This window comes from Ptychodera flava, chromosome 20, assembly GCF_041260155.1.
Source record: "Ptychodera flava strain L36383 chromosome 20, AS_Pfla_20210202, whole genome shotgun sequence".
Classification (NCBI taxonomy): domain Eukaryota; kingdom Metazoa; phylum Hemichordata; class Enteropneusta; family Ptychoderidae; genus Ptychodera; species Ptychodera flava.
Window position 1 is genome coordinate 3,041,331 of NC_091947.1, and position 11,271 is coordinate 3,052,601.

The 11,271-nt window shown below is 37.4% G+C and overlaps 1 protein-coding gene across 1 annotated transcript in view; it reads left to right on the forward strand.

Moving 5' to 3' along the window:
* The window catches only part of LOC139119763 (lateral signaling target protein 2 homolog), a 44,702-nt gene that overhangs the window by 30,199 nt on the left and 3,232 nt on the right, over positions 1-11,271 (forward strand). The window contains exons 3-11 of the mRNA XM_070683651.1: positions 192-316; positions 1,663-1,812; positions 3,366-3,508; positions 4,412-4,501; positions 4,749-4,850; positions 5,706-7,481; positions 8,121-8,281; positions 9,182-9,400; positions 10,550-10,653. Coding sequence (XP_070539752.1) covers positions 192-316; positions 1,663-1,812; positions 3,366-3,508; positions 4,412-4,501; positions 4,749-4,850; positions 5,706-7,481; positions 8,121-8,281; positions 9,182-9,400; positions 10,550-10,653 — 2,870 coding nt within the window. The remainder of the gene's footprint in view (positions 1-191; positions 317-1,662; positions 1,813-3,365; positions 3,509-4,411; positions 4,502-4,748; positions 4,851-5,705; positions 7,482-8,120; positions 8,282-9,181; positions 9,401-10,549; positions 10,654-11,271) is intronic.

The window sequence follows — 11,271 nt, forward strand, 5'->3', positions numbered from 1 at the left end:
ACATAAAGCAAGGAATTTCTTCTTTCAATAAATGGACACTTCTGTCTGTCAGTAATGGCATAAAATATGTATTTGTATCAAAATTATTTATTATGGTGCACTGTGTGCAATAATAGTACAGGGATTTAGGTGTGTACAACAGTTTATGAAACTTATATCCTGATTTAATGAGTGATTATCTCTCACAACAGCCATTGTAAATGAAATTATGGATGTTGCCATACCAACTGATAGAGCCAACCGTGATTTCCGGGTGAAGTTTCCAGACGATGTGCTCCAGGACACACTAGCTGGACAGCTATGGTTTGGAGCGGAGGTAATAATCATATTTCTCATTTCATGACTCCTAGCTGTGTGTCACAGATGTACAATCACACCATGCATACCGTACTCTGCTATTTAGCTAGAGAAGTCAGCTTTGAGAGGAAAATGTGTACAATGTCTCATCCAGTTATGTTCTGACTTCAACTCATGTCTTGATAACAGTCTGGGGAAGTGTGACGTAACCTCTTCCAGCTTTGAAAATGATTTTTAATTGCTGATACAACACTTGACATTTAAAACAGCATGACAAATCTTGCTAATTAAACCATATCTTGGTCTACAGAGAGACTGATGTCCTTGACGGGAAATAATTAGCATATATTACCTGATCCCACTGTCTTTTGATATCATTTATTAGCAATGGATTCAGATTCAGGTACAAGATGGTTGTCAAGCAAAAGGCAACAATAGCTGTGTCCTGTGTTTGGAGTCTGTGTAAAGGCCTTTTTCATTAAGATCAGATCAAAGATGTTGTTGCTACTGATGTGGATGTTGTTTATGTAGAATATTGATACAGCATTCAGTATATTGTGAATTTTAGTCCAAACAATTGTGTCCTAGTTTTTATGTATGGGGTTAGCAGCTATAATTCTTGTTGATGTTTTCACCATTTTTGTTTTTGTATTGCAACAGCAAGTTCTTTTTCTACCTTCAAAGAATGTTGAAGCGCCGACTATTCACTGTTTGTCAACACAGCATCTGTATGTATAAAATGCACCGTTATTGCTTAAATTTGAACTGTGATCCAGACTAGAATTCACATGTAAACAAATAGTGTACAAGCTGAGTTTTACTGCATATTGTGTATCTCAACATGTTTTATAATGTTAAAGAAGAAAAAACTGTTATCGATATGCAAAAACAAAAATCATAAAAAATGTGAAAAACATCAGCAAAGGTTACTGCTACTGGTCTCTTGAACCACCTAAACCTAATTCTTTGATGTGAAATTTGTTCTACTCGGAAGATTCTTGTCTCCTTGTTTTCCCACACTAGGTTTTTATAGTACAAGATACATGTTTACCAAAACTATGTTAAGTCCTGCAGTTCATTGTTCATATCATGAATGTTAATGGATATGTAATCCCTGGGGTTCAGTGATCCATTACCCGGTACCATTGATTTATCTGCTTGGAATTTACCAGTGAATTTACCATTTAGGTGGTCAGGTAGAATGATTTCTGCCAGTGGGTGTGTACATTAAAACTATGCTTGTGAACTGGCGTGTATGCAGTGATACTGGGTTTTGGACCACCATAAACAGAACAGATTGCTGACTCTGGGCATATTTGGTAATGCACACTAGCTGACTTTTATCCTTGTCATTTGCATACACAGTGTCTTGCTGCTGGCTCTACTATCATGAATCGTGAAATGGAGAGTGCTGCTCTCAGACCTCGTGCCAAAGAAGTCATACGCAGTCTGGACTGTCTCAGAACAGCTATTCGGGATCAGTGCTTGAGAAATCTCAATGTGTACACTGATAAAGTGAGTGTTCGAATGTTTCTTTTCTGTTTGCAAGCACGGCTTTTCAAATTCTTGACTCTGTTGCCCTCTTGACTCCTTTCATTTCTCAATGCAATAATCCAGTGTACAATGTCTGACCATGCCCTGGTTGCTGGTAGTTTGAAATCAAAATTTAATGAATATACATTACACTCAAATACAGCAAAGTATCTAAAGTCGGTAAAGTATCTAGAATCAGGTAATTTACAATATAACAATTTAATCTCTTTTCTGATTCTTGACAAGCTTGTAAATTCACAATAGGCCTATTTTAAAATAAACTGAAACAACAGTTTGCAGGATTTTGTAAAAAATGTATTCAAGGTTCATGACCTCTGTGACATGTCACCAAAATACATTTCAATACAAAAATAGTCGTATGTATGTGCAAATTTGGTAAGTGCAAGCATGATTTATCCAACAGAAAAACTGTTGTTTAACACATGCAGCTGTTATTTCTGTGGTACTGTACCCTTTCACACACAGTTACATTGTAAGATCAATTCAACTTGAACTCCATCATTATCATCATCAGACTTTCTGTGGTACATCCTCAATGTTCTCTACAGCTTTAAAAGACAGGGATGGTAATTTACACAACAATAGTAATTTTCATTTTTTTGGTGAAAATATATTCTTTTTTATAGATATTAACATATAAATGGATTACTTAAAAACAGAGGTGTAGCCCTCTCCTCAAAATCCTATTGTTGAATTCCGCATTGTTTTCCATGGAATATGTAGGATCAGTGTGCAGGATATTTGTATGAAAGTGTTCATTAGCATTTTAGATGCACATGCATGCTGAAAACTGTCACATGTAAAATGCTTCTTTTACCCTATCACAATTTTAGTTTGGATCATATTTTGTGACATGTACTTTTGCCTTTTTGATCCAGATTCTCTATAAACATATAACATATACAACTATAGCAGTTGTTAACTGTTTTACAGTACAAGAGCCCAATGAAATAAACCAAGATTGAGACACTTCATATGTAATTTGACAGTCATGTATATGATGTAATTTTTGGTGACCAAGATACCCCTTCACATTCTCTATGCATTGCTATGAAAAGCCAGCATGGAAAAGCCCTATTTTGACATAAAACACAGGCAAGTTGTCCTACTGTCAAAATTTGAACCATTTTCTCTCCTAATCCAAAGATTCACTCTTAATTTCACATACCCACAGCATGATGCTCAGTCTACTAGTCTACAAAGTCAACCAAAATTTGCATCGGATGCAAGCAAACATAAATGCTACTAAATGTCCATGTGAAAAGTGTACCTCTGATATGTTGCTAATATGTTGATAGATAAGACAATAAGTGAAAACTGAACCCCAAAAATTAATTAATTTTGACATGATAGCTCTTGTAGTTTGAAACAGTGCAGTCCCTACCCATGAGATCACAGATAGAGTGTACTGAAATGTGCAATAGTTCTCATACCAATTGTGATTTCCTCACTGCCAGTATTAAGCCAGTGTATTCTGAACAGCAGTGTTACTCGTAAATATTTGTATTCTGTAGATTCGAGAGACACTGGTCCAGTTTGACAAGATATTTGCTGATTTTGAGTACAGTTATGTGAGTGCAATGGTGCCAGTAAAGACGGCTAGAGACTTAGAAACACAGCAGGAAGTTGTTGTGTTGTTCTGTGAAACTATCGCCAGGTGAGTTTATTTTCACCCTCTCATTCCCATTACTAATGGTACAGCCCTTTTGTTCGCTGTTATTGTGGTTATGTATGTTTAAATGGGGGTGTTACAGGCTTTGGAATCCCAGGCACTTGAGGCTTAATAATTGAAGTCTGCTGCAATGATAACTCACCCATCCTGGAATAGTTTTGTTACTGACAGTATAGGTAAGATAGAAATTACAGCTTCATAGGATGTAACGCTTGATACAGGGTCTGTGGTAAAATATTGCTTCTGCTTGATCTTTTAAATTACATGGTGTACAACTTGTCAATGCAGCATGTATGTGGTGTTATGTGCAATGTTAACTTTTGATAACTGAATTTTAGTTTAGCATTCATGTGACAACAAATGACACTGCATGTTGTACACAAGTGATGTTTTTGCTTGGCTGATGCTACGTATTTAACCATAGACCTTATGATTTAAGCAATAATGTACCCCTCTCAACCCATAATGGACATAGGGAAACTTTGCATGATATAATGTATGAAGCAAAGCTGAGTACATTATGGAGTGCAAAGTTACTGGAGTCTATTTTGGTCCAAGAGGGGTACACTATAGCTATTATTTTATAGTTTTGGCAACACCAGGAAATTTGTAGTAGAAAACATCTTGGGCCACTATATCGGATATTCAGATATTTATTATCAGTAATCATCTGGGCTATGACGTCACAAAATTCACCAGCATTAACAAAGCTGTAATATACTTCATTATAACTTAGTGAGGAGAAGAATAATGAAACATTTTTGTTTTCCAATCCTCCCTTCAAGTCCAGTGAAATCTGTTTCAACTATGATATTTGTATGTCTATTACAAAGAGTATTGTGAATGTCATTGTGAACTAATCATAATTTGCCATGTCACACATATCAGGGCACTGAATCAAAACCTGCTGAGTCAAGATCAGATTGATTCCTGTGATCCAGCCTTAATGTTCACAATACCAAGACTTGCCATCGTCTGGTAAGTGTCAAATCATATCTCACATACTATCCCAACTCTTCCACATTTTATTTTCAGAATACCTAGCTTTCAAAAGGGTGTACACATAACTTTCTTTCCAACGTTTCCAGTTTTAAGATATTTGCGCAGTTCTGGCAACATCAATTATGATCTGAGATATCCGCAAGTTGCAATTTCAAATCTCTGCAGGGGGTGTCTTCGGATGTTTGTAGTTGCATCTGATTACTTTCCTGTTTTCCTTGTCCAGTGGTTTGCTGATCTATCCGGATGGTCCATTGAACTGTGATATGGAACCCTGTGAGATGTCTGAGATGTTCAGACCATTCCACAGCTTACTCTACAAGATCAGGTGAGTTGTGTCAAACAGAAAACACAGTCATAAAATCCTCCAAAGTGTCCTCTGTTGACCTTCAGTACAGGGCAAAGTAGACATGTTGACATCTGTTCACATTTCAATTCCTGATAGATGCAAGTCTTATCAATGCAGCTCAAAAGAAGTCGCGAAACTTCTTATGTTCTTAGATTGCTGTCTAAGTTACAGCCCTGAGCAGCTGTGGTCAAGAGAACTGGATTGTATATCCTCATCAGAGGGTGTGTACTTGGCCCATGACTGCTATGTTGATTTCATTCAACACTTGTGCATCCTAAAGTGTTGATGTCACTCTAATAACTTGCCATTACTAGCTTGATTGATTAATAATATGTCAAACATACATTAAGAATGAAAAAAGCATAAATACATCTTTAAAATAAATTGTAACTACATTTTTACTCAAATGCAATAAGTTCAACCAGGTCATCTGTGTATCTTGATAAACAAGAAGAGACATGAATGAACAATATTTGCCCTTTAGTTATCTCTTAGTTGATGAATTTACACAAAGTAACGGTATACGATGAACTGAGCATTACTCTGAATGGACTGGGGTTTATCAAGTGTCGCCTTACAGAAAATGTAAACTTTAAATATCAAATAATATTAGTTTATAATGTTGATAGACCGTGACTTAACCGCTGATTTGAAATTTTAGACTTTCAAATGGTGCCCTTCTCTGCAGTCAGAATATCTTTGCAGCTGAGTCATGAATTTGTTGAAATCAGTTTGCTAAAAAGTCACAAACCTGAGTGATTGTTAGCATTTTAACCACCGATACACCTGGTTAGTCAAAGTACACTCTCTTCAAGTTCTGTTGTACATTTTCAGAGAGTTACTGCATACCCTCAGTGATAAGGAGCTGTTTCTACTTGAGAAAGCTCTCTCCAGTGCAGAGGAAAGGTGGGAAAGTCTCGAGCAAGACCTCAGTACTCCCACAAATGAAAACTCTGGTGTACCTAGCATGGATGTGCCAATCGCTCAGAGGAGACCCCAGTGTGAAAATGAAATTTCCTCCCCGTCAAGTGGCAGTGTCCAGTCGGACTCGTCAAGTAGCACTGTTAAAATGGACCAATCACCAGCGTGCAGTGTTCAATCTAACCAATCAGAGTCCATTTACAGTCAAACTGACATGTCAACTTCAGTAGCTGCTCATCAAACCGACCAATCGGAAACAGTGTGTGTTGAAACAGACCAATCGGAAACAGTGTGTGTTGAAACTGACCAATCAGAAACAATGTGTGTTGAAACTGACCATTCAGAAACAGTGTGTGTTGAAACTGACCAATCAGAAACAGTGTGTGTTGAAACTGATCAATCGGTTCAGAACGAATCAGCAATTGAGAGAGATTGTAACTTAACAAACAGAACTAGCAACAGCCAGAATGAATTCAGTGACCGGGATATAACTACAACCCCGGGCCAATCGGAGAGTGATTTTATTGAACCAGATGTCTTCAGCAGAAAGCTAAATGTTTTGCCCAGACCAGGGCTTCCAAGTGACATCTCAGTATCCGTGGACTTCAGACAGGAATTTGCCACGATAACGATCAGACCTGAAGCTATCCCAAGCATTAGTCAAAGCTCACAGACCATCACTGAAGATGATCGCGAAATCAGTGAGTACATCGAGAAACCTTCCTCTGAAGTAGTGACACTTGATACTGCTGACACAGGGGGTGTTTGTGAAAGAAGTGATGTCCACTCAAACCCTCATGTACGTGATAATCAATATCAAAGCAATGTAGTAGTTGCACATACTTCAAGCGCTCCCACCCCCTCCGATAGTGTAAGTGTTAGGTTTAACTCTGATGAAGTGCTTAGTATGTGTACTGTTGTTGTGGATGACATCGTCCAGAAGGTTGTGGAGATTGCTTCTCAAAGTTCACCTCCAGAGGGCAGTGTAAGAACAGGTCGCTGTGTTCAGACTAAAAACTCAAAGACGTGTGAAGCCACGGAAAAAGGAGAATGTTCGATAGAAAGGGGCGGTTGCAGTGGAGGGGGGCATTGTAGTCCCGATAACCAGGCCCAGGGAAATGATAATGCAGAATGTGAACAATTTTTGCCTGAAGGTATGATAAAAAAATCAGACACTGTGCTTTTCAAACCATCCGGTTCATGCATGTCATGTGCAAACTACCTAGATCCGACTGAAAATCCAGAGCCCCTTGAACACTCAAAGTTTGTCCCACTTAAAGGACATGACTCAGATTTTAGTTCACCAGATTCACCCCTTTCTGACAGTGAAAATTTTTGTGTGACAAACTCTGAACTGTTGACACCTGAAAGGACGTTGCCTGCTGTTATAAAGGACACAGAATCAGAAAACCCAAGCCAGGCTAGGACTGAAGCCTGTCACCTTGACAAGGGACAGGTCTCAGAGGAGACTTCACAAGAAAATACTTCATCTCTTGAAAACTCTGTAGTCAGGGAAAATCACAGTGTGGAGGGTTCTAGCGTTGGAGCAAGCAGTGGATTGCACCAATACCAGATCAACAATAGAGCTATCGGAGAAGCAATTGTCACTCAGGATGGCACCTTTATCAGTAGTGGGTTCATGGATGGATTGGAAGTGGATAACGGATACCAGTGGGAATCTGATGAAAGGTGGGTGTGTGAATGAGGGAGATTGACTATATGTATAATACACCAGTTTGAATATAACTTTGCTTTTGTATGCCCTGCTTTTGCCATCATGTGCCTGGGTTAAAGGTAGAATCAAACCAAGTTTTCAAAGTTTGCGACAAGTGTAGTCTTCGACTTGTAATCCCCAAAGTCACGGTGTAGTCAACTAGTTGCAGCTTTTCCCAGATGTAAGGGCAGTGGTTATTTTGTGTTTGTTTCTTGTGATGTAACTGACATAAGGTTTTGGCTGTGACAGTGATTTCAGTACCAGATGGGATGACAATCTTCAGCTCCACAGCATAATTCGGCACATGATCAGTGCTTGAGCTGGTTGTTTGTGACTCTGAAGGATTTAGTCAATGGCAGACTAGGTGAAGTGCTGTATTAGTGTGTAGAAAGAAACAAGCTTGAAAATATGTGTATTCCCATATGTATTTGTACACCATCATGTGACCTTGTTAGTTTACTGTATCCATAGAAACTATGCATCGGTTTTTCAGAATCAGCCAATTGCATTTATTATTTGAGATAGATATATCAAAGAGGAAACAATTTTTGTCTGTGCTTTTTACATTTATACAAGTTTTACACAGTTCATGTTCTTCTCTATGATCATTGCAGTGCAAGCAGTACAGAGACAAGTTCTTACACTTCAGAGTGTCAGGATGAAAGTGAGATCAGCATGGCAATCCAGGCAGCAGAGTTAGCAGCTAAACAACAAGCTAGAGCACACTTCAGCAGTGCTGGTGATCTCATACACAGGCTATTTGTCTGTATCTCAGGTAAGTCAGTGCAGTTGTGTTTTGTCTTTTCCTTACAATCTGTACTCCACCACATTGTAGTATGCCACAACATGGTTACATTGTCTTGTAGGTTCAAAGGGCACACTCTCCAGTGAGAGTAAGTCAGTGCAGTGTATTCACCACTTCTGTTCAATACAATCTTTGTACCACCGCACAGTTGTAAAGTCCTCAATAGTCCTTAATAGGCAAGGATTTATTTCAGTAATGAAAAATGTAATGAAATTAGCGCTGTGACAAGCGGTATTGGCTGTGATTGGTTCCACAGCTTTGCTTCCAAAGCTAGTTTCTGTAAAAAGTTATGTACATTCTCATTGATATGTAGAGTGAGTTGCCAGTGTATCCATTATGTTTCTCCTTGAACAAATTCCTGCTGGTAACTTTCATATACTTCTGCTTTTCTTTTTACTAACATTCATGATCGAAAGTTGATCTTTATTCGGGCAATAAGTGCTTGATTGTATCATCATAAAGTAGAATGCACATCAAAGATATATACAGACTCTCAAAATTTTAAAGTACGTTTCCAGTTTACCACATATGGCAGCTAATTTAACCCTTTCACCCCCAGTTCCCTGTATACATGTCCAACTTTACCATAGAAAACAATGGATTTGGGACAAACCATGGTGGTGAAAGGGTTAAAAGCTTTTAAGAAAGAAAAAAATTCACCATCTTAGTTTTTTGAAAATCTAAAATTTGACTTTTCTTCATTAAGTTAACACAGCGATGGCGGGCATTTTAAAAGTCAAATATTGATTTCATGTCATATCAGACATGGAGTGTCAGGTTTTTTAAAAGTTTGAAAATCTTTGAAATCTAAATGTATCTTGACAAGTGAAAATTGTTTAATTCTGAGAACCATTCTTTGTTCACACCTAGGTGTTGCAGATCAGCTTCAGACCAACTTTGCAGCTGACCTGCGCAACATCTTGAAGACAGTGTTTGAAGTGTGTGTGTCTTCAGACTCTGAAGTGTTCTACTCTGGTGCTAACAGTAACATGGAACAAGGAGCTGTTGGCACAGCATCTATGTCTACATCAACTGAAGGAGATGAACGAAGACAGTCAAGACGATCCAGAAATTCAAGTGGTCATGAAGGTAAGAATAAAATCACAAGACTCGCATTAAAGGGCCAGTAACTGTCACTTTAGATGATCTGTTGTTGTTTTTTAATTTCAACGATAGTTTCTTGTTCTCCTCTCAAAAGCATATATTGAGATAAACAGTGCAAACTACAATGTTATTGTTGATATGTGAATTTTAGTCTGAATTTGAATTCAAATGTAAACAATAACAGTGCATATATAGTACATAAATAGATGCTTTTTTGACAAGCTAAGTAGGTGATTTAATGAAAACGAGAATTTTTAGTTGACGTACAAAATAAAATAGTGAGACAGTTATTAGTAATTACACAGCCACTGGCCATTTAATTCAGATACTTTATCAAATTTTGTTTGTGAAGTATTTTGAAAAGATTCAAGTTTTTTGTTGAAAGTAGTTAGATAGTAAACATTGTATCCTTTAATTATGTTATTTAACTCTGTCAGCGACATTATCTGCCTTAAGAGCACAACCGTGCTGTTTTGAAGAAACAATCATGAAAACTCCAAAACTGATCTTGAAAAGAATCAAGTTTACAAACAATGCTTTCTTAAATCTATGTGCACTTATATTGCCACATCTCATTGACCAATGAACTTTCACCTTTAGAAAAAGAAATTGCTACTTTGTACTTAAGATGTAACAAATCACAAGATAATGATGTAGCCAGTAACTGTACACTGCCAATCATGTATGGGTTGTCATAATAATGTCTCCAATCATGTATGGGTTGTCATAATAATGTCTCCAATCATGTATGGGTTGTCATAATAATGTCTCCAATCATGTATGGGTTGTCAGTCATGAAAGGATCAGTAGAATTTATATTACTCAAAACTATTATATGTTTATCCCCAAACCATAGGAAAACATTTGGCAAGTGTCCTATAAGTCAGTCTTTCCATGCTGAAATTTTCAAAACCATTTTACCTCGTTGTATATTCAGATATTTAATATCCAGTACACTGTGTGTTATGGCCTGCAAATCTCTTCAACATAGGCAGATCAATGTATTGTTTTGACAGATTTTCAGATTGACATCACAGCCAGACTAATGTGTGTGTATCTGTGTGGTTTCCATAGACTAATCAAAACTCTCAGTACACTATCATTCTCCATCACTATCCACTTTGTTCTCTGCAGAGCCCCCTCCATGGGTACCAGATGAAGAATGTTCCAATTGTACATCCTGCCAAGCACTCTTCACAGTGATACGTCGGAAACACCACTGCAGAAACTGTGGAATGGTGGGTGCACTGAACTATAAAAATTTTACATTATGGAAACAGCACAGACTATTAGTGTAGATTTGTTACTAAATATGGCATATCTTTAGTGCAGTGATGTCTTGAGAGAGACATTCAGACAAATTTGGTTTTTTTTTTACCTAATGCTTATCACGGCAGCTTGTGATTAGCATCTGATGTTTGTGGTTTCAAATTTGAAATTTGTAAAAAAATATTACATTTTCCTCATTTACTGATACATAATTTCTTGGAATCACAAATGTTCATTCGCACATTTTTAGGATAGATTGTCTGTGTTATCAGAAATCAGCTCTGTTTATAAGATAAAACCTGCATCAAGAGATCAAACCAGGGAAAGAATCGCATGAGGGGAGCTTTTATAGTTAGAGTAAATTTGAGTGATTACAATTTTGGTTGTATAAATCATCTCATGATATGTCTGATTTGCATCATAGATGAAATGATTTAGTTTTACTACAGTTATATGTGTCTGATCTGAGTTACTTTGTACAGTAACTGAAGTTATTCACTTGACATTTCCTATGCTGTTGAAAAAAATGAACAGGAATGCGTGGACAGTTAGACAAGATGTTGACATGTTCTCTCAAATACTTACAG